This window comes from Zootermopsis nevadensis, unplaced genomic scaffold (assembly GCF_977971745.1).
Source record: "Zootermopsis nevadensis isolate Lab colony 2312 unplaced genomic scaffold, Znev_1.0 Znev_ptg000011l, whole genome shotgun sequence".
Classification (NCBI taxonomy): domain Eukaryota; kingdom Metazoa; phylum Arthropoda; class Insecta; order Blattodea; family Termopsidae; genus Zootermopsis; species Zootermopsis nevadensis.
Window position 1 is genome coordinate 12,886,667 of NW_028259143.1, and position 23,209 is coordinate 12,909,875.

Genomic DNA, 23,209 nt, shown 5'->3' on the forward strand with positions numbered 1-23,209 from the left:
CCTCCCAAAGTTACGGGATCGATTTTACGTGTTTGTCAGAACCCCTACATTCTGTAAATTACAACTAGTCCCTTCAGGTCTTTATACAGGGCTAGTCTAAATGATGTTCCCGATTTGAAACACATGTTACTCACGTTTAATGAAATTCAGATGCACAAAATTGGTACCGATGGAAAGAGAAACTCTCCAAGTTTATGTTGGTATACTTCGTGGCCGCATAGTAACACTGTTCGCCGCCAGGGGCGATATGACAGAAAATTACTGCCAACGAAGGCAGAGGAGCCTTTTGTGTCCTGGATTTCCACATTCACCGGACCTGACGCCCTGTGATTTTTTTCTGTAGGAGTTCATCAAAGATATTCTTCGTGCCACACTCACTACAGACCTTGCCAGAAGCCATTACAGCAATCGATCATGATATGCTGCAACGTGTCTGGGAGGAACTCGACTACACTTTGGATGTGTGCCGAGTTACCAAGGGGGCTCGCACTGAACACCTGTGATGTACTGAAACAAAACTTGAAGAGTTTCTCTTTCCATTGGTACCAATTTTGTGCATCTGAATTTCATTGAACGTATTATTTCTTTCATATCGTGAACATCACTTAGACTAGCCCTGTATTCCACTAAACCAGGGGTTCTTACCCTTTTTCGCTGGCATGCCACTAATTCTAATTTAACACACTAAATGTACCACTAACCAAATTCGTTCAGGGAAATCTTATTTATGTTAATATTATCTTCTGCTTTCCTTACTTAGTTCGCATACCACCAGTGGTACATGTACCACAGGTTGAGAAACGCTGCAATATACAATATTCAGTCTCCAGCACTTATATTAGCATAAATTTCCATTTTAAAAAGACATGTACATAAAAACACGGATCAGAAATCTTACCTTCTGAAAACTCACCACCTGATGATATGAATGTCATTTTATGTAACTTATTAGTTTCTGAATTATATGTCTGTCTCTTTTTAAAGCTGCTCACTTTCAGATTACAGTGTGTTTCATCAATGGAACCTTCCATCTCACTAATTCTTGTACTATCACACTGCTGGTCAGAATCTAGTGGAAAGTACATAATTAATTAGCTTCATTATTTATTATAATGTACAATATGCTAATAGGATCAACAATAATGAATATGAGGAAGGAGATCAATTGTAACAGTAATTATATTGTCTAAAATCCCCTGAGTGTCACAGAAGAAGAATAGAATGCAATGGTATTTACAGCATTCACAGCACCATCTACAGAAGTAAAATATTGGTACTGCTAAAAATCTCTCTTTAGACATTCTAAACTTTTCAAGGACAAATTGATTCTTCAAACTCCAGTCACTGGAAACCCTAACACTTGGAGGACTTATGTTTTCAAGAAAGAGACCAGTATATGCAACGAGTATAGGCGTGAATGGATAAAAACTTGATTTGTTACAAAGGTCACTCAGTTACATTTGGGAGTGTCAAAGACTTCAACCTACACCAAACGAACTGATTCCAACAAAAAATCTGTAATTCTCCTGCTTCATATTTGGGGCATATGATTTAAATCTTAGCCTGGAGACTAGTTATCCTAAGGATTTTCATGGTTTTACTCAGGTCTTCCCTGCAAATTCTGGCATCAGACCATGTCCACCTTCTTCCATATCCTTTCAATTCATTATTCATTACTCATCTCATCATTTGATGCTAAGTAATCTGAACTACTGACAGTATCATTAAATAAACCACAAATAAATAAATACATACATAAACAATTTTTAGTCACATTCAGCATTTACTTACTTTAGTTCAGAGGTTCAAATAATGAAGAATTATCACTAGATGGAACTGAAATGGTGATGGATATATATTTATTTTCAGTGCTTTGTTAATCCCCGAGTATCACTACATTTTTAAGGTGGAATAAAGGTACCTTACATAAACTAATATAATTTCTACAAATAATAAATAAAATTAAATTCTACAGACCAACACACCATGACATTTATTTTATGCAAACAACGTAACAAATATGCATGTGTCAAAAACTCACCATTATCTTCTACAAATGTAAGTCGTCTTGTAATTCCATCTGATGAAGATTGTGTGTTAGCTTTGTCAGATGTATACCGCACATGATTTCTCTTGAAGGACCAACCTTTCCTAGCATTTCTCATAAAATTATGATTTTGTCTGAAGCATAAGCACTGTGAACCATCAGACCAAATCCTCATACATTCTTCTTCTGTTCGGACATGGATATCTTTCTTAGCACCACTGGTTTTGTCTGTGTCTTTATCATTTTCTTGTATTTCTAAGGCGCAAAGAATATACTCGGCAATACATTTTACCTGATTACGTTCACAATTGGTTTTTCTTTGGTGTTCATCATATGCATGTGCATCACGGTAACATATGCTCACATCATCCTCTTCATCTGAATAAGAACATGACACTGGGGAAACTGTAGATTGAAGACCAGACACGACAAATTCCAATTCATCACTAGTAAGCTCAATAAGCTTTGCTGCTACGATTACGGCTATTCGAGAGTGAACGAGATTAAAATCGACAGATGCGAATCTGGCGTCATCTTTAAAACTGCTGACAAGATCTGGATGAAGCATGTCAGGCACTGAATCACTAACCCGTACACTACGACCAACAAACGCGAGTCTATCAAACATTCGTTTAGCGAACACACAACAAGATTTTTCTACACATAAGAATGGGCTAACACCTGGATTCAACAGAGTTTCATCTTCCATGCCAGCATTTGTATCCACTTTTCGATGACTGTACACATTTGATTTGGTCTTAAACGCATTCTCTACTAGTGGTCTAACTGGACTGGTGTCAGACAGACTGCACGCTTTAAAAGCAAGGCACAGGTTTGACACTGGACTAATCTCATCATCAACTGACTGATTTTCACTATACTCTGTTAAAGATGATACACAACCATTCACTACACATTCTGAACTATCATAACACTCCTTGGTTGAATATGGTTTCTGTGCAGCCTCCTGAAATCTGTTCTTCAGATAAGCCTCAAGTTTCTGAAGCCCATCCTCAGAGGCCAAATTTGTAAATGTATCAAGAAATGGCCAATATTCATTCCAACCAACCCTGAATTCCTCAGCCAGGTCCCTGTAAGAAATCACAGGCACAAAATATATTATACTTTCGGGCAAAGTAAAGCAGATATTTTCTTCCTTTGCATTATGCTTCATGGTCAACATTTTCTTTGGCCAATAACATCAAGCTACTAACTGAAACTGTTTCAGCAGGACACCATTCTACTACTAAAACAAATATACTAATATTATGTCATGTGAAAATAGTAAAGACATTTTCTTGCATCCCATTGCTTTTATATGGAAAAACTGAGGAACACTGTCAACAAAACTGAATGAATAATAAGAGGCAGAGAAACAGCATAAAGTAGAATAAAACACGCACCTAAATACAGAAAGATAAAGTGGAAGGAAAGAATAAATGGCTTTGTAATTTACCATCAACAATGCTTGATATTACTTATGATTGGTTGATGTGTGAGTAGTGGAGTCTGCATTTTCCTGTCAAACAGACTGCCTCGTGAGGTTCTAAATTTTAAAATGTATACATTCAGTAACAGTAACATATCATTTTGCTTCATAATCTAAGCTTCATTTGAAATTACATAAGCACAATATTCGGTTTTAGAGGTTAACTGGGACGTGCAAGGCTAAAGGTTCATATGGGGCACCAAGCCCTTTCTCAGGTCATGATGCATTTATCTTATAATACATAAGAATATAACTGTTTGTTGAGTAAAATAATTTCTATATTTGAAGCTCTGACTTCAAGAACCACTTAGATATGGGCAAACAGTGTCTCACTAAAGCAAAGTGAAAGAAACATAAGCTTGAAGTCGTCCGTATCTCCCACCTGCCAACTCTTTCTAATCCTTTCTCAACATCCAGCAGTCTAAATGCATGACAACTCAGACTTCCTGTATATGCCTGTCTGCAGGCATTCTGGTTTGGAGTCCGAGGCATCCGAGGAGGAGTCTTCCACTTCTTCCGGAACACGATTGCTTTTTCATGATTCATTGGTCCTGCATAAGCCCGGATTTCCATTCTTCCATTAAGTGGATCAGCTTTTAATACCTGATGAATAAACATTTTAGAAACATTTTAGAACAAACAGTAAATTAATAGAATGACGTCTCCTCGGATGATGAGCCATGTTTGTATGAAGTTAATTTTCTGCATTTCACAGACTGTGTCTGCCTCCAACACCAGAGACTGACAGGTTGATTTGATTGGTGATTGGGTGGGTGTAGTATAGATATATATGCACTGTCAGCTCATGGAGCCCAGTCTCCTTGATCAAGAATGGACCAAGGGGATAACAGTAGGTGGTGTATGGTGATCACCCTACCTAAAAGGACACAGTCCCTAGATTATTTCCTATAGAACTGAAAACTGAAACACAAAGACAAATAAAAATAACAAGAAATAAATTCAGAAGGCATTCAAAATATAATAAAGTCAAGATACAATTAAATAATGGAAAACAGCTATTAAGCACATAAAAACAGAACATCTACAAAAAAATTCAAAAAAGCTTTAATCAAGGTGTTTTGAGAGGAACACATTTAATCTGTACTCTTCGGTGCTAGGCAATATGATGAATAACCCATTATCACGGAAAAAAAATTGTGACAAAACATTTCACGTTAAGTAAAACATTTTACAAACTGTTATATTTGATAGTTTTGGTTACATATGAAGTACACACACAATACATGAGACAGAACATATAAACCTCCTAGCATCCATCAAATAAGCAGTGTGTGGGGTCTAAACATGGTAACAGATGTAACTGTCAACATTCCCACTAGAAATGAATCTCCAGACATCCTGTGAACACCCTGAATTGTCTCAGCGTCACTTTGCAATTGACACTTTGTCAACTACGTGCTCTGATATGAGAGAATTCTCTGACTAATTTAAATTTCTCGACAGGACCCTGCATAGTGAATACATGTGTAAAAACAATTTATTACCAACCAGAGGGCAAGCAGGAGAGAATGGATCACCAACAGTAGGCTGTACAGAATTATCCTCTGATCTAAGTACAGGAACATAAAACATGTCATCCAGTAAATTTGACAGTTTTTGCCTTAGACTTTCATCTGGAGAGGAAACACGACTGCAGATAACCTGGAAAAAAAGAAGAAGGAGAAATCATGAGTATGGTAAGTAAGATAGAAATAACGTTATGTACATATAACCACACTATTTTAATTGTTTCAGCTATGTAAAATGCTACATCTCAGCAAGCAGACTGGTCCTCTGGCAGCACTCCACATTTGTATTAGGGAGGTTAGCTAGTTTGAATCTTGACCAGTCTAATCACTATCCGGATTGTCATTTTTCTGTTTGTGAGTCTCTCCAGGCAATTTCATGGAACTGACATAAGCCATGACTGTATATTCCCAGATTCTTATCTATTCACTATTCATAATTATCGTCACATCACATTCAATTATATAAACTTTCTAAACTTCAAAATGGAATCATATACTGTACAGTATTTATAATTCCATTATCCTTGGTAAAACTCTAAAAGAAAGGCCTTCACAAATTCTTACAAACAATATTTTAAAATGTCAATGTGCTAAATACTTTATGATATACTTAATTTAATTTTTTATGAAAATCAATAACACTGGGTGTGAACTAAATTCCTGGGTTATACTATCACTTTTTTAACAAACTGAAAAATATTTTGGACCAACTAACTCCAAGGTAGAGGACTTTTCATTAAAAATTTCTGTCATTCAAATAATCAAAAAATTCCCTCATTTCATGGAATTTGATGGGCCATCACTTTTTCATATAATACTTTTGACCAAATTCCACCTATGCCTTGACCTCGTGTCTTACGGTTTCCCAAACAAAACTCTGTACATATTTCTTGATTCTCCCATCATACTACATTCCTAACCAATCACATTCTTCTTAGTTGAAGCACAAAGAATAACATAAATATTTTATACCAAGTACTCACGCCTGAAGAATACTGTGATGTATATATGATAATGAAAATACATGTTACTTGCATCTCTTGGTGTTTGTCCATATTTATTCCTCGCATGTCTATCACATTGTGGATAAGACACCAATACATCTACAACTGAAAGAGCTCCCAATTTAACTGCAAAATGTATCGGAGTCTCATTGAGGGCCTTATCAGGAGTATTCAGGTAAAGATCCAACAAGATACGAGCTCGGTCCTGACAGTTGGCAGCATCATCATCTCCATACAGCAACTGAATAAATGCAACATTGCTCACTGTCTGTAGAATTAGATCACATATTTGTGCGTCACAAGCCTTGGCTGCTACATGCATTGCGTTATACCGTGAGCCTTCCTAAACCCGGAAAAGACAAAGAAACAGTAAATAAATTATTTAAATTTGATCATCTGTCATGTAAATGTGCAGTAATAATGATTAAATATCACTTATGAATAATAACTGACAATTATGTACAATTCTCTGCTAGCGATATTCTATAATTGCAGGTCATTATTGATAATGAATAGATTATTCACTTTTACCATAATATAAATATTACCAATGATTGTCAGGCAGAACAAAGCATAATGATTTATAAGTTTATACAGTAAATTACAGCTAATGTAGAATAAATAAATAATATATAAATAAAAGACTGTGACACATCTTAGTGTAGTTCCCGGTGCAATTAAGGTTGAAAGTACCCACAAAAAATGGTAAATCCCCATAAGAGTTGAAATCAAAGAAGAACATGGATGTTTTTCTGTTTTACATTTGGATCTCAAGATAAATGTCAAAGAACAACACTGACTTTTATTTTAATAAAAATGCACAGCAAAGCACACTCCAGTTCACACACTGCTGCTTGTTGGGAAAATCTTGAATATTGCTTCCTCAATATTTTCTTTGATTTATTTTATGCACTTTGTCTTTCAAGCTACCCCATAAATAAAAATCACACAGTGTGAGGTCTGGGAAACAAGTTGGTCATAAACTTTCATTAATACATTTTTCACCAAACATGTCAGTTATTGTGGCCACAGAGTTATCGGTTGTGTTCACCTTTACTGAATCCTGCTAAAAGTAACCATACACCTCCTTTTTTTCTGTTAGCTTAAGGAAAATCCTTTTCAAAATCTAATTAACATAGCTTCCTGAGTGAAGACTATCCATAAAAGAAAAACAGAGACAATTATTCACCATACACTGATTCCACACCAAACACCAACTTCTGGATGTTGAAGTAGAATATCATGAATGACTCCACGGTATTTTGAGCACCAGAATCAGTTATTTTGTGTGTTCATGTGTCCAATTAAGTAAAACCAGGCTTTGTCAGTAAAAAACAATACTTGTGGGTCAGTGAATCTTCATTCATTGTCTGGATAAACCAGTTGCAAAAATGTATTATTATAGCTGGGTCTCATGGTTGTTACAGAAATAGGTGAAGTTTCATTAATTTTATAGCAGTTCTTGCTGAGAAGACCGAAACATCATATTGCTAGACTAGATATACCAGTGATTTCTTGACAAATGCTCTAATCTTGCAATAGCATAATCAAGTTTTTCTTCTCTTTATTTTCTTATGCAATTCTAACCTATACTTTTGAATGTATTAACGAAACCTTGGAGAAATATCAACACCAGATAATTTTTGTTTTAAGTTCTCAGTGATATATACATAAGCTAAATTGGTTTTTTACATAATTATCTAAATACAAAATAACAACCCTGTATCTTGAACACACAAATAACAGAGGAAAAAGAAAAAACATTACTCATGCCAGTTTTCATAACCCTTTCTTAACCCATGGACTTAAAATTTTTAACAAACTTTGGTTTCTGTATATAATCACCCATACAAGAGCCTGGATTTCATTTAGTCATTCATAGATGGCTCCCAACTACACATATAAAAATAAAAGAAACACCTAACTTCAAAATCCCCTGCTTCTGATGCTCACTCTTAATGTTGTGAAACCATTTTATTGCACAGAATGTTTTGGTAGGGCAGTCTGATTTATTTTTTGTGTATGAAAAGAGCATTAAAATCAGAGATGGCCGAGTTAAGAATTCTATGTAGAATACTAACACACACATTTCAAAACTATTTACAAGAAAGCAACCTGCATACCTGAAGAATGGCTGGAGTATCTCCACTACTCACTAGGTAACGAGGATTAAACCAGATGGTATTTGTGAATGTATGAGTGTCACCACATTCTATCACTTTCCTCAGCCAAACCAAATCCTGTGATTTAGGTGCTCTGAAAGGACTTGGTTTTTCGCCTATTACAGGACTGCTGGTTTCTAAATTTTCTGTTAACACAGATAAGGGAACTACAATTTCAGGAGCTTGAACTGCAAATTCCACAGCCTCCTGTCTTGTCTTAAACGATTTTAACCTCGCTTCCTTGTTTTTCTTCATAATTTTCAGTGCTTCTGATTTGTCATTATAGACATGCAGAGTGTCTGAAAAATAAAGCAAAAATGTTTATATATACAAATGCTGCATAAATCTGTCAATGGAAATGAGTGGATACTGTATGGAAATTCAACAGACAGTATTTAACTATTTTACATCCAAAAGAAAATAATTAAAATAATGACAGGTATTAAAAGCAGAGGCTCTTGTAGAAAATTTTCTACACTTTCATTTGAAAGTGAATAAATACTCTCCTTACTATCATTTATGGTGAAAAACTTGGACAAATTTCAAATAAATAAAGATGTACACAATCTAAACATAAGATGTAAATATGACCTTCAAATGCCAAATCCTAACCTCACTACATACCAAAAAGGAGTATATTATACAGGTATCAAGTCATTCAATAATCTTCCACATACAATTAAGAGTTTAAATCATGATATAAAAGTAATCAAGTCTGCATTACCTCTTAACCTACTCCTACTCTGTAGATGATTTTACCTCTGTTGACACTTCTTAAGCTTTAGGTATATCTATATGTAAATAAGGTTTTGTTGCAAGATTTGAGGTTTCACAGCGGTGAGTATGAAGATTTCTGTCTTCTGGGTTGTTGTTGTATTTAAAATTCATAAGTCCATATATAAGTTCTGTACTTATATTATTATCCGTGGAATGTAAATACACTATGTCTACAATTCAAAATCTTAAAACTAACTTTCGAATGCACCTACTTACCATCAGATTCTAAGGCAGCGTCTCTAGGTATATTTACACCGTAATACATTTTTTCAAAATTATCAGGATTACAAAATTTTTGTTTCGAAATTGCCGCGTCCTTCACATATAAAACGTTGCGTTTAAATATAAAAACCTACTGTACACATAACTTTCATAAAACCCTTCTTAAAACAAAAACTTCAAAGGAGTCAAGGTAGGAAGACGTTAAATCAAAGCAGAAGCTTAATAAAACTCGAATTCAACTGTCTTTCAGTTACGACGCAATCACTAATACCAACCACAGAGACCTACCAACCTCGGGATGATAGACGCCATTTCACGGACTGTAAAATGCTATTACCTTTGGTAGTATATACATCATGCCTGATGAAATCTAAGGTTCTCACAGTTTGAGTGCAATTGGTTCAGTACTTGGGCATTCATATGCTAATGGCAGATTAAGTACAGGAGCTTATAAAAGTCTGAAGGAGTGAATTAATTGCATATATGAGGTTCTCACAGCAGTGAGCAGCATTGTTGGTCTTGGGTTTTAATGCTGTATGGGTTTGTTGGTAGATGATAATAATAATAATAATTCAGTTCATTTCATTTATTAGAGTGCTTGGCAACAGCCAAAAGAGGCCAATAACAGTCAAGCACTAACAATAAACATAACAATACAAAAACAAAGAAACAATAAACTAAATATATAGATGTACAATATAATAATGATAATATATCAATAAATTAATTTGTTACAAAATAATCAACAAGCAAATGAGCTGAATAATATGCCTAAGTATATAATAATTAAATTAAAAACAGTTAAATATAAATGATACATACAAAATGAAACTTTAGTAAAAAGAAAAAAGAAAAGAAAAGAAAGGGAAGAAAAAAAAGGAAATTGGCTAAATAAAATGCCTAAGAAAAATATTCTCCTTGTTAAAAATGTTGATGCGCTGACACTGCATTCGCAGCAGAAGCACACCTAAACAAGGAACTAGCTTTAAGACTACGATAAACAAAAAAACGTGAAGTAGTCTCTAATGCATCTGGAGGGCACGCGCAAAGAAACTGAATCCAAAACGGATGGGCAGCAAATTTTACCTTTAAATATATTAATGAGAAAGAGAGCATCAAGATGGCTCCTCCGCAGGTGCAGTCAAAGAAAATTTAACCTAACTGAAACGTCTTCATAATTATAGTCACTTAGGACATTACAAAATCTGGCGTGACATAAAGCAGCAAATTTCCTTTGAATTCTTTCAACTTTGGTAGAATCAGTGGAAGTAATAGAATTCCAAGTATGTTACTTGGAATTCTATTACTATCTAAAGTAGAAAAAGAAGACGTAATATACCTAATAAAACCTAGCATTCTAAGGGCTTGTGAACATATGTAATCAATATGTTGGTGAAAATAAAGCTTGCAGTCCATAATAATAATACTTTTTTCCCTGTAGATCAAAAATACATTGATATAGGATATGTCAATCTACATTATCAAAATACAATATAATCCCATTGGAGATACAGCATTATACACATTAGATTATCCGTAGCCAATATTCAAAAATTCTTCATTAAGATAGTCTTCTAGAGAATAGTAACACCCCTTAATAAGAAAGTCCTTCAATTCCTTCTTAAACTGATTGTTATTTCTTATTTGTTTTATTATGGTAGGCAGTTTGTTATAGAAGAAAAAATCTGCTACAGACAGTTTATTATTATAAAGTTCTAACTTATGTACATATTTGTGATAGTCATTATTATTTCTTGTGTTATATGTATGTACTTGTTTGTTTACAGTGCAGACACACTTTTCTTTTGCATATAAAATGGTTTCTTGAATGTATAATGAGTATACTGTTAATATCTTTAAATGCCTAAAATGATGTAAGACTTGAGGTTCTCACAGCGGTGAGTATGAAGATTTCTGTCTTCTGGGTTATTGCGCTGTGTAGTCTGGTCGATGTTAACCAACGTTTCAGAGGTCATACTGCCTCCGTCATCAGGGCGATGACGGAGGCAGTATGACCTCTGAAACGTTGGTTAACATCGACCAGACTACACAGCGCATTAACCCAGAAGACAGAAATCTTCAAAAAAGCCTAAAATGATCTCTGCATGATTCAGTTGGTTTTAAACCTGCTATGTACCTTACTGCCATTTTTTGAAGAGTAAAAATTCGTCGAGTGAGTACTTTAGCACTCTGTCCCCATACGATGATTCCGTAAGACAAAAAGGGATAAATCAAACCATAATACTACATTCTTCTTTCATTTAGATTAAGTATTTTAGAGAGTCTATTGATTATAAATAGGTTACGGCTAATTCTACCACACATTCTTTCAATATGTACTTCCCAACTCAGGGTGCAATCAATCACAACTCCCAGGAAGTTGGTACTTTTTACTTTAACTATTTTCCTATTCCTTATTAAATTTTTTTGATTACTTTCCTCCCTACATTGTTTTGTCCGGAAAAAATGTAATGTGTTTTAGTTGGGTTTATAAATAAATTATTTATCTCAAAATACTGCTCTACCAAGTCTGTACTGAATAAGGTTACCTTTTGGAGTTCATTCATGTCCCGACCCATATTCAATATTGATGTGTCATCAGCATACATTAATGCTCTGCCTTGTGTTAGATGTGGGATATCATTTACATATAAAATAAAAAGTAATGGACCAAGGACAGAACCTTGAGGATCTCTATATCTAACTGGAAGGCTACTTGACAAGTATTCTTTCATTTGATTGTTTGCTACATGTGAGACTTTTACTTGTTGTGTTCTGTTTGTGAGATAGGATTTAATTAGCTTATGTGGTATGCCACAAACTCCATATTGGTATAATTTATCCATGAGGATGTTATGTTCAATACGATCAAATGCTTTTGATAAATATAATAGTACACAATTGCACTTTATTTTATTATTCAGATTTTCAATTATATTTTCAATGATTGCAGCAATTGCATCATTTGAAGATTTATTTTTCCTAAATCCAAACTGAGATTTATTAAGTATATTGTGTTTATCTAAGAAAGAAGTTAGCTGAATAGCTATTACCTTTTCCAGAACCTTTGAAAGGGCTGGAACAAGAGTAATTGGACGACAATTCGCCCCTTTTTTTGTAAACTGGTTTAACAACTGATCTTTTTAATGTACGTAGATGGGAAGATGCCTTCTCTAATTGATGCATTGATCAATTCTAATAGTGGTCTTATCATGTAAGGTACACATTTCTTTAATAAATAGGGAGAGATGTCATCAAGTCCTGCTGATTTTTTATTCTCCAAAGTCTGAATTACTTTAATCAATTCAGTCTCTGTTATTTCTAATAAGACCAATGAATCTTTTATACTTATTGTACTCTTACTACTTTGTATAGGCATCAAATTTTTATCAAGTATGAGTTTACTTACAGTTTCTAAGAAAGTACCATTAAAAATATTACGTATTCTGCGCGGACTTCTAACTGTTTCATTTCCTGCTTGCAGGTGAATATTGGAAGTCAATGCATTATTTAAAGAGCCTCTTTCTATATTTACAAATTTCCACAATACACTAGGAGTGTTATTTGCACTACTTATAATGTGCTGGATGTAGTTTGCTTTTGCATTTTTTATTACATTATATTCCTTTTCATATCTTTTATACTTGTCTCTGTGTTCCTGAATCTTACTTTGAATGTAAAGATCATATAATTTTTTTAATTTTGTTCTTGCTGTAATATCATCATTATTTATCCAAGGAACATTTAAAGCACTTACAATATTTCTTCTAACTTTTGGACAGGCTATATTAAAATAATAGTTAATAATACTAGAGAGAGTATCCCATTTTTTCTCTACATCATTATCCCAGAACACTTCAGTCCAAGTTTCATTTTGTATTAAAGAGCAAAGGCCTAGTACATTGGCTTCTGATACATTCCTGCCCTCTCTACAGCATCTAATTTGTTGTGGTATAGTCATATTAATAGTTATACATTGAGCATAGTGATCTGAAAGTAGGCTGTTTATTACATCAGTTGAATAGTAGTGTGAAGGCATGTTAGTAATGATTTGGTCTAAAATTGTTGCCGTACTTTCAGTTACTCAAGTGGGTATATTTATTGTCATAGTCAGATTAAACCCATTTATAACATCTAGTAACTGTTTGTGGTCACACCCATCTTTTTGAGTATTTATGTTAAAATCACCTACTATTACCTATTATTTTACTTATTTCTTTCCGCTGGATGAGACCATTCCTTCTTGTTTAATGGTGCTCCGTACTCGGTAGAGTCATCTTTCAATCCGTGTATAGTTTTATATATCTGCACTGCTTCTTCGATAGTAATGCAGATAGGATATTCTGTCTTCCTGGTCTTTTCGAAGTGTGCATTTGTCAGTAGTGAGTGACCAGCCCACTGCCTCTGCACAATTTCTACTCAATCCTTATTTTTGTCTGCTATAGCCAACTAGTAGGAATCAGGAGAGACTTGTGTGAGAAATGGCCAGCGAGTTTTGCTTACGAAACATCTCGTTCATTGTTTTTTGTGCCATAAATCTACGGCATGGGACCGCCGGCTTTAGTTCCCTTCCGAAGGAAGTTGTTCTATGGATTTTTATCACCCCTTAAAATTCCATCGACCTCAGCAGTGTTTGAACTCGCGTATCTTGGGTCCAGTGGCGACGACATTAACCACTAGTGCACTGAGGGCGACAAGTTCGTTGAAATATTACTTTGCCAAAATAACAACAGGAAAGTTTATGAACTTGTTTTTTATTTAATATTCTTAAATATATTAATTAGAAACAATTCACAAAACATTAAATAATATAACTATTTAACAAAAAATAAACAATTGAACTATTTTACAAAGAACTAAACTATTTCACTATTTAAATACTGAAGTATTTAACAAAAAAACTAAATAATTTATTTATTTAACAAATGTGAACATTTCAGATATTTGACAAATAAACTGAACAGTCAAATTATTTAAAATCAGTGGCAGTAACCAATCTCATCTAACATCCATTTCTTGGAGCCCAGTTGCTTTGCTGGAGGTCGATGACGCCCTCGATCATAAACTTGATTCTGCTCGAGAGCACCGCCTTCTTATTCAATAGTTCCTTCATTGTATGAAGGAACTCAGACAGATCCTGCAAGAAAACAAAAATTTAAAGTCACATTTCATGGGCAAAATTGACTTCTTACGCTTATAAGCCTACACATAAAACTAGAAAATTCTGCCACTACTCATGTAGTTCACATAGAACTTGCTGTGTGGGAAGGCGCGTGTAAATTTAAATTGAGAGCTGAAGGTTGCCGTCTCGAACAAAACGTAAGTATGTGTCTCATCTAAACTAAGGCATAAACCGAGATTTTTGGTGGCTGAGCCTAGACATGACCCTTCGATCAGATTCCTGCTTTGTCCTGTCATGACTGAGTGAATTCTGACATGATTCAGCAGAGGTGATGAGAGGAAATGTAAAAGTCTAACCCAATACTGAGCAAGATTCCCGTCGCACTAGACGGGGACAAGTTGAAGTCACGGCATGAGGCGTCTTTATATGAAACATGTAAGAGTGTAGAAGAGTATGAGGAAATTCAGAAGAACATGTGACATGTTCTTCTGAATTTCCTCATCCTCACGCGTTCTTTACAATGTGCACTTTCAAGCATCGAATCCACCTTCTGTGACAGTTCCCAATTTGGCCACCACATGGACTGGAAAGACAGATGGACGAGAAGGTGCGACCAGCCCATAATGCCTTCTCACTATGATTTTGTGCAAAGAATGTATAACAATTAAGAAGACTTGCATGTTACAAAATGGAAGCCAGAAAGTCAGTGAGATCAAAGGGACACACTTACTGCTTTTTGCATTGTACCTTCCGTATAAACCTGTGGTCATCATAGAGCCCAAAGGAAGGCAATAAATTACACGGTAGGAGAACTGCAAATTAAAACTAAAAGTATTCCAAAATGAAAACAAACATACTTGGCTCTTGCTCTCGAAATCCTTTCCGACCGTCATCAGTAGTGTGCAGAGGCACTCCAAGGAATGCTCGTCTTCTTTGGAAAGGAGACGTTTAATGCAATGCTGCATAGTGCTTGTGGCGAGCATTTCTGCTTTATACAGCTCGCCAATAAACCTGTAACATAGTGAAGAATATATCACTTGGGTTGAGTTAAGACAATAGTAAAAGTCCAAAGAACAGAAGAGAAACGAGGTTCTTTGCCTCTACAAGTTACAGAAAGATTTGTGCCTTAAAATAATGAGAACTTTTGTTTAAATAGATCAAATTTAATCAGTGTCTTGTGTGTGATATATATTTTTGAGGTGAAATATAATATTTCTGTACGTGGTCCTGTAAAAATCTGTATCTGTTTATAAATATAAAACAGCTGAGACAGAATATTGAAAATTTCAAATTAAATAATTATTTTTATGTAATTTGCATTTGATTCTGTATGGAGGAAAGCCATCAGTGCCATTTCACGATGCAAATACCAAGAAGAAGAAATACCGAGGAAGTGGAGACTTTATGATAGTGTGTGATCATGTAAGCAGCAGCATTATGAAGCACATTTAGAAATTAGTCCTGGATTTTGTGGAACACTTGCATACTGGAGGGCAAGAACCCATTAACATTTCAAATTTCCTCTCAGTGTCTTGTCCTAATTCACAACTCTTAAGTTCACTACTTTCAGAGTCACTGATGAATCAAATGTAGAGCTTCAAAATCAAAGAAAAATGTAAGTTACCTGATGTTTCCTATTGCTTTCATTCGTATCCTTCGCAGTTCCTCGTTAAAACTTTGCTGTAGTTCGTTTTTCTTGGCCTGCAGAAAAAATAAGTAGAGAAGATTAGAAATCGTCTTTTATGATGGTATCTTGTAAGAGCCCTTCTTTAATGCACCGCTTTCAACATATGTAAGTTTGCATTTTAAAGTTTGTGTCCACGATACTCAGCCGGTCAAGAAGCCCCCTGCCTTTATGCCCCCAAAAGAACGTCATGAGCTAATGAGAAATGTCAAGTGCAGCAGGAGTCCATTATTATGAGAGTTTACAACATTTGGAAAAAAATGAGTACATTAAGTGCTCATTATAGGAAGTTAAACTAACCTAAGAAGTTAGGAAAATGTTTTTTCATCTTGAGGTACCATTTATATCATAATAATTTAAATTAAGTTTATGTGCGTTCTACAGTCAGTCTTTATCAATTATGTCTCTTTCTTGTCTTTCAAGAAGTCTTAAAACCTGAACAACATATTGAATAATAATTTTTCAAATGATAGATATTCATCTTCAAGCAAAAAGGGAGGAGACATCTATTCCATTCGATCAAGCAGACGGAGCTATTCCCAATCTGTGGACAGAAGCGTAGTAACATATGACCATAGACAAAGACATTAGAGAAGAACTTACTGGGTCTGCTGTTTCCTGAATCTCTTTCTGTCTGGCTTCTCGATTTATGCCTGATTCAGAATTCTTTTCAAATTCGGCCCGGCATCGACCTAGCAGCAACTTCCTGAAGGTGACCTCTGGTTCAGCATTGTTCCCACGCTCTGCCGGAACTTTTATGCCGGAGAGAACCTTGCACATTCGTGCATAAATCTCAGTGAACTTTGGTTCATCAACAGCCTGCACATAAAAACACACAACATTATCACTTTGCTCTGATGTTATATTTATGAAAAACAACTCTGTTGAGCATACGTTACATAAACTAAATTTATGAAATGATGGCCACCTAAATGAAGCTTCAACAAAAGTAAATCTTTATCCCTTAAACCTGAGAAACTCAAAATCTCAGTCAGATGCAAGACACGTTTCATGACAGCCTTAATTTTCTTGCATAAGATAAACATTTTTAGATGAGAGCAGATAAATTCTAAGCTTGGAGGTGAATTTAAAGAGAGAACAATCAGCTTACTGGTTTTTAAGATTATTATCATAGTGAACAGTAACAATTATAATTTTCACTTGCCCCTAGCGTCTCCAATACTACACTGAGGATAACTTCAATATTTAAGAAATTAAGCTGCAAAGTTACAAAAGAAGGGAATTTCTATCAATATGACGTCTCTGTCTGAATGTATCAGCTGCTAAAGACCGGTGCCTCACCTTTTCAAATACGAGGTCGATGACGCCCTTCAGGCGATCGCTGCTGTCAATTGGCAGAGCCTGGACCTGGGAAACAAGTCTGTCAGACTTCTCAGGCGTGAGATTGTTCAGCAAACTGCGAGCCTTCTGGAACAGCTCCTGCAACATCAAGTTCCCTCTCATCATCTGACAGAACGCAAACACAGAAATAAAGCGAAACATGTTTTACTTCCTTAAAGCCTTCATAGAGATGATTAAAACCTAGAGCCAGTTGCTCTGCATGCGCCGTCCAGCTGCGTTTTGTCTACACCGAAGAAGAAGTCTGTTGTCATGAGAAGCCAATGTCTATTGAGAAATATAATTACAATGCATACTCATTATATGCAATTAAACACTTGGAAAGGTAAACATTGCTTCTAAAATCAAAGAGTAAGCAAAAAGAAAGTTTATTTTTTAGTGTGGCAAAGTTCCAATAAGAAGTGATGAGGAAATTAGGAGGAGACAAATTCCGGAAATGCTTGCAGCTTCTCAGATCGAAATGTCTGATCTTTAAGAGCATCAAGATTAAAATATAGACCTACAATTTTGCCTGTTCCTTAATTTGGTGATGAACTTTCAGTTTCAATAAGCCACCTAGTTAGTTAGAGTAGACGTGTTTCTTAGCGCAGGACTGTTCCTTTCAGCCATCTTGCATTGGGGCAGATACAGCATTATTGACTGTTTCCAGGATTCTGTCCTTAAATGAATGCCAGGAACATACCTGAGTCTGGGCAGCCTGCTCGTTGTTGGTCGCCGGCTTCCTTCACCCAGGTCGCCAGGCGTTTTCACATCTTTGCAGTTTCACGTCATTGAGTTTTATTTCAATGACTGGCCTGGTGCTCTTGGTGTTTGTTGTTTCAGTGGCTGGCCTTGCTGCAGGCTGCTGTGAATGACACCAAAGCAACACAACATTAACCAAAAGTGTTCACTCTTAAATGTTGTTTTGATCACAGTATTACGTACAATTTTTCCATTTTTTGGATTTAATCATGCATTTAATACATTACTCGATGCTTCCTACAGCTCAGATAATAAGAGACCTGTGTGTATAAAGCCCTAAACAGTACATGACTGAAATTAGGCTCCAGGTGTTGTGTTCATCACCTCTCACAAAAAATACAACATTTCTTCTGCTGCAGTTGACATAGAACTGTTCACTTTATTATTTTCTATCACAGTTTCTATGTTCACAACTGCATCATCAGTGAAAGATGATACATCCAAATTATGCTATTGCATCCGTAAAAGCCTTGGGTACCCTCTCTTTTGACAGAGAATACTCGTGTCCGACCCCATCGACATCGCGAGTCACCGAGTAACTGCCTTAAGCTATACTTCGTCCTACAAACTACACTCTGACAGCTACAGATGAAATCCTTCTCCTCCTCCTCAACAAATGATTCAGTCCGAAATGGATTTGACTTCTCACTTTTATTTACACGCCTTAGAAAGCACTTACCTCTTCATTTTTCCAATATCTGACAATTTTCAGTTACTGTTTAGTATTTATGATTTCAAGGAATCGTTCATTAATGCACAGAATAACTCTGAGCCATGCCCCACAATGCAACAGAAAGTTTAAACGTACCTGATTTTTGTCATCCTTCATTGCCTTCAGCTTCTCAATTAGTTGTTGCAGCAAAGTCTGTAACAATCGATAATTATTTTAGATAGTAAAATTCCTCTTTTGACTATATGTTAACAAACAAGAAAGTTTGTCTTTCGAAACTGTTACGAATGTAAAGACGGAAAGAGACGAGAGGGTTTTCCGAAGACCAGAAACCCATGTCTCATGCAGCATAAAGAGTAGTCGGAGACTGTATTTATAAACTCCATCCTGAAATATGTTCATTCAGAACATGAAAATTTAAAGTCCTTATGTGACATTAAAACTGGCAAGATCTCATTACCACAGCCAATACACATCCACAATTAAGAACAGTGTTGCCAGTTAGACGTAATTCCAATAAAATTTTGTAGTGTTTAGGACTCGCAGACTGCGCATTGGGAAACTCTTGTCTAAGTAATAAATGCATGTCAATATGAAGCCAGCGTCTGCTTCGGTGTTCACACAGAAGTGGAGGAATCTAATTGTGGGTACAATCAAACAAAGTTGCTCCTCATCACTAATGTCCGAAATACAAAGAATTTTGTGGTTTTTGAAAAGGAGACATGACCGTACCAAATCAGAACCACGGTCTAAAAAATAATAAGAGAAGATTAATGTGAGGAATGTTTGTAACCAAACAATTCAGTCTGCTGCTTTGCCCTTTCATCTGCTATATATAATTAAGGTTAAGTGACACAGAAATAATTATGGCTCTTTTAATGTAGTGGCGTACAATTTGTCTCACATTTCAAGTGCAGAACGCAGACACACATTGTTTTAGAACAAGATTGTGTGGGCATTAGGTGTAAAGAGTGGCAGCTGATAATGTTGAAAATTATCTCACATTTCGACTAACAATGGAGTTGCCTTCTTCAGGTCAGAGATTGCAACCGAAATGTTTTGTGAAATGGATAATTTCAAACTCTAATGCCTTTCACCTCCTAAGGCTCGAGTTCAAAATATGAGAGCAAACTCTCTTCTTCTTTGGGTACATAAATTAGTCTGCAACTCAGGGCGAAGACAAAATATTGAAGGTAACTAGAACAAAATGCCTAGGAGAATATCTGGATATCTCATGAGACATGCAGGAACATGGTAATGAACAGAATTTCATACTGAGGCAATTTGCAGCCTCTAATCTTTGACTTAGTACTTAAATAGAATGAGAGCAAACATACTTTCTGCTTGCAGCTCCTTGATTTTCTCAGCCTGCAGATTTTTTTCTTTCCATAGCTTTTCCTTCTCTTCCCTCACTGCTCCGAGACTCACTTTCTGTTTCTGTCCTTGCCGGCGCTCGAACAGGACTTGGTTTTTGAGTTCCGTGTCTGTAACAATTCACGACTGCATCAAATGGTCTGTTAAATTCCTCATGTGACGTTATTTCAAGAAACAGTGTCAGGAGTTAAGTATTACTACGAAAAGAAAAGAGTTAGTTTAGTTAAAAAAAATGAACTGTAATAAGAGTTTGTAATTTTGAAATTGCATTTTTCTTGCCCGTGATCAAAGTCCAAATTCAGTTTAAGAGTCACTTCCAGCTGAGGGAACCATTTGTTGGAAAAACCAGTGTCTCTTACGCAATGCATTACTGATTGCTATTTGCAGTGTTTAAAACTGGGATTTGCATGCTGGTCACCGGAAAACATTCTTCTTAACGAAGACGTCGTTAAACAGCCTGGCTCTCATTGAGTCTTCCCGAAAGAGGGATGGGTGTCTACCCTGGGGGACCATCAGACAGACCTCATCCTCGTCACTTGTGACTGAGGCGCAAGGTACAAGATGGCTTCTGACACGTGGACACAAAATTAATCTTGGTCTCAACTCTCAGAGAGCAAAGTAAACGTACATAATTCACTAGAAAATGATTCTTTGAAGTCCAGCAAATTTAAAATGTCTGAGAATGACTATTAAAAAATCAAAATTGTAATGCATGTAACATTTCTTGGTTTTCCTTCTGACAAAATCACTTAAAATAATGAAGAGTTGCTGGAAGTCTGGGGGGCATATCTGAACATCTAGAAAGACGTACATAAACATCATACTGACTGTACTCCACAACTTACTGCATGCACGGAATTAAACCACACTTACTCTCTGCTGCCAGCATCCTGATCCTGTTCATCAAGAAGCAAGTGATCGTCGTGGCTTCTATTTCAGCAGGGTTTACCTGAGGACAGACAAAAAATGAGTCATTTTATAGTCCAAGAATTCTCTGCAACTTCATGAGGTTAATATTTCTTATTGAACTTTTGTCCCAGTCACACACAAAATGCGTGTGCCTTGGCTGTTTGTGCTGCACTGCTATCGATTTTCGTTTCTGCCAGAAAATATTAAGAAGACCTCACTTATAGAAAGAGAAATTAAGGCTGTGTCAGATAACGAGGGCTTCCTTTTAATCAATGATTTATCTTTAAAATTAGCATGTTAGGAAACGTTTCAAAGCTTTAATTGCAATATAAAAGTCAGTTTATGATTAATCTGTAATACAAAACAACGATCCTGAGAAATTAAGCTGTTCACTCAACAATAACTTTCCTCTAGACGAAAAAAATAAGACTGAAAACAACCTTTAACAATGTCTGAATGTGACAAGTGACCCAGTCATAGGTCCCTATCAGCTGTTTAGCTTAGCCGGAATTCAAGTAATTTTGTTGATGATGGCCGACGTGTGTTGCTGCTAGCATTTGAATTCTTAAGAATGACATAAAATCCCTCAAGACAACGAAATAATAATATTAATAATAAGTAGGAAACCCTTGACTCACCCATTGTGAAGAGCTGGAGACCTCCATGTCGCAGGTAGCAAGATTTGAATAACAAATTAAACTGGTTGCAGGAAAGATTTTCACTATATATAGAATTATCTTGTTCTACAAGCTGCTCACACCACCATTCGTTTCGCACTGAGGAGAGCCAACCAACCACTGAGTAGAGTAGTGCCAACCAACCAATGTCAAATTTCGGAAACTATAAGTAAAGTAGATAATAATGCTAACTCACTTTATTGATAGAGCTACCAAAACCGGTTGAACTTCTTTATTTCCCCGAGAGATGGCTCAACGAGTAAGGACCCTCCTCTGTTCATAGTACCAAGAGTACTCCATAGAGTGCATCCGCTACCGCACTTTAATATTGATTTTAGTCGAAAGGTATCGCCTGCGTGAAAGAACGCTCTATGGAACACAGATTTTAAGATCACGAATGAAATGAGGCAGTGAAACCATTTACGTTACTTTTACGAGCTGCATACGAACCTGTCCCTCTGATCCAGTAACCAAATCAGGCATATTTATTCATTAAATCTGCCATGAACAGAGTGCACTGGAAGCCTTTTTAAAAAGTAATTAGATTTGTGTCAGTCCAGCGGAATTCGGCGTACTAATTCACATAGAATTCACAATACTCTCTTTATTAAAATTGACAAAAAAAGAGAAGAGATTCTGGAACGAACTGTGGAATAATATAAGCCACAAAATACAACTATAAAATTCTCAAGTCCAAATTCTAGGCATATATGAAAAATATAATACCCACCTATCATATTAGCCAACATAGACATATGCTTATTTTGCATGCATCGCGTTAAAGAGCAAATGAGCATAAGAACAAGTCATTTGTCTTTTATCTTTGAGTGCGCTTAATCCAGCTTATTTCGTTGCAAATATTTCGTCCCAGTCAGAGGCCGTAGGGGTAAAAACTTTCTAAACTTTCTGTAGGCCTCATCTCCGCCTGGACCAGCTTAATTTCTCGATTTCGCACGCACAGTTCACGCTGAGGCGAAAAATCCAATTGTCGGCAGTTGGTAGTCAGTCCAGTGCTTTAAAAACATTCGTGTGTACAAGAACTTGTCAATGGGGCACATTTACATACATCGTTTATTTTATCCACCAAACCACGTGCTTTATTCAGCCGACGGTCGAATGCGGTAAATTATATTACCACAAAAACGTTTCTGATATTGTACAGCACTTTACTTTTGAGACATCTGGTGGCATCCGTGTTAGTCGACAGTAATACAGAATTAAGCTAGTTTTATGTTTCCAAACAATAAATTTTACGTACAAGGATTTAATGCTCGTGAGCTACTCTTGAGTTACTGAAAATGCGTCGTTAAATAAACCACGAATAAATGAAAAATCATTAACTACTACAACCACACAAATTCAGTACATTAATTTGGAAACACCCGGTAGCTAATGGGCCTAATCATTAAATGTGTATCGTTTAAGACGCCAGTAAAAATTACA

At 35.8% G+C, this 23,209-nt stretch overlaps 2 protein-coding genes across 5 annotated transcripts; both read right to left on the reverse strand.

The window, feature by feature from the left end:
* Positions 1–555: 555 nt before the first annotated feature.
* LOC147874105 (ankyrin repeat and LEM domain-containing protein 2 homolog) lies at positions 556–9,490 on the reverse strand. Its single transcript, XM_087347361.1, has 7 exons — positions 9,225–9,490; positions 8,193–8,530; positions 6,101–6,412; positions 5,046–5,198; positions 3,919–4,139; positions 2,042–3,138; positions 556–1,069 (listed from the first exon to the last, which is right to left on the reverse strand). The coding sequence occupies exons 1-7, from the start codon at positions 9,271–9,273 to the stop codon at positions 834–836; spliced, it is 2,406 nt and encodes an 801-aa protein (XP_087203487.1). The 5' UTR covers positions 9,274–9,490; the 3' UTR covers positions 556–833.
* A 4,616-nt stretch (positions 9,491–14,106) lies between these two features.
* Positions 14,107–21,867, reverse strand: LOC147874106 (eukaryotic translation initiation factor 4 gamma 1-like). 4 transcript variants are annotated; one of them, XM_087347365.1, is made up of 6 exons: positions 18,078–18,236; positions 17,339–17,476; positions 16,640–16,855; positions 15,977–16,053; positions 15,210–15,363; positions 14,107–14,367 (listed from the first exon to the last, which is right to left on the reverse strand). In XM_087347365.1, exons 3-6 carry the CDS (start codon positions 16,814–16,816, stop codon positions 14,233–14,235), a joined length of 543 nt encoding a protein of 180 aa, XP_087203491.1. In that variant the 5' UTR covers positions 16,817–16,855; positions 17,339–17,476; positions 18,078–18,236; the 3' UTR covers positions 14,107–14,232. The 4 variants fall into 4 exon arrangements, 2 of the variants coding, with proteins under 2 accessions (XP_087203491.1, XP_087203490.1); XR_015534789.1 differs by lacking the exons at positions 14,107–14,367; positions 15,210–15,363; positions 15,977–16,053; positions 16,640–16,855 and adding exons at positions 18,945–19,001; positions 20,144–20,290; positions 21,054–21,129; positions 21,728–21,867 and having other exon boundaries at positions 16,918–17,476; XR_015534788.1 differs by lacking the exons at positions 14,107–14,367; positions 15,210–15,363; positions 15,977–16,053; positions 16,640–16,855 and adding exons at positions 18,945–19,001; positions 20,144–20,290; positions 21,054–21,129; positions 21,728–21,867 and having other exon boundaries at positions 16,918–17,476; positions 18,078–18,239.
* Between the last annotated feature and the right edge of the window lie 1,342 nt (positions 21,868–23,209).

Coding starts and splice junctions, on each gene's coding strand:
- LOC147874105 (XM_087347361.1), bottom strand. CDS start 9,273: ATGTATTACGGTGTAAATATACCTAGAGACGCTGCCTTAGAATCTGAT. Junction 4,140..5,045: donor TCTCTCCTGCTTGCCCTCTG/GTTGGTAATAAA, acceptor TTTATTCATCAG/GTATTAAAAGCTGATCCACT. Junction 3,139..3,918: donor GGATTAGAAAGAGTTGGCAG/GTGGGAGATACG, acceptor GATTTCTTACAG/GGACCTGGCTGAGGAATTCA.
- LOC147874106 (XM_087347364.1), bottom strand. CDS start 16,816: ATGTGCAAGGTTCTCTCCGGCATAAAAGTTCCGGCAGAGCGTGGGAAC. Junction 16,054..16,639: donor TTCAGGAAACAGCAGACCCA/GTAAGTTCTTCT, acceptor TTTTTTCTGCAG/GCCAAGAAAAACGAACTACA. Junction 15,364..15,976: donor AAAGCAATAGGAAACATCAG/GTAACTTACATT, acceptor ACTATGTTACAG/GTTTATTGGCGAGCTGTATA.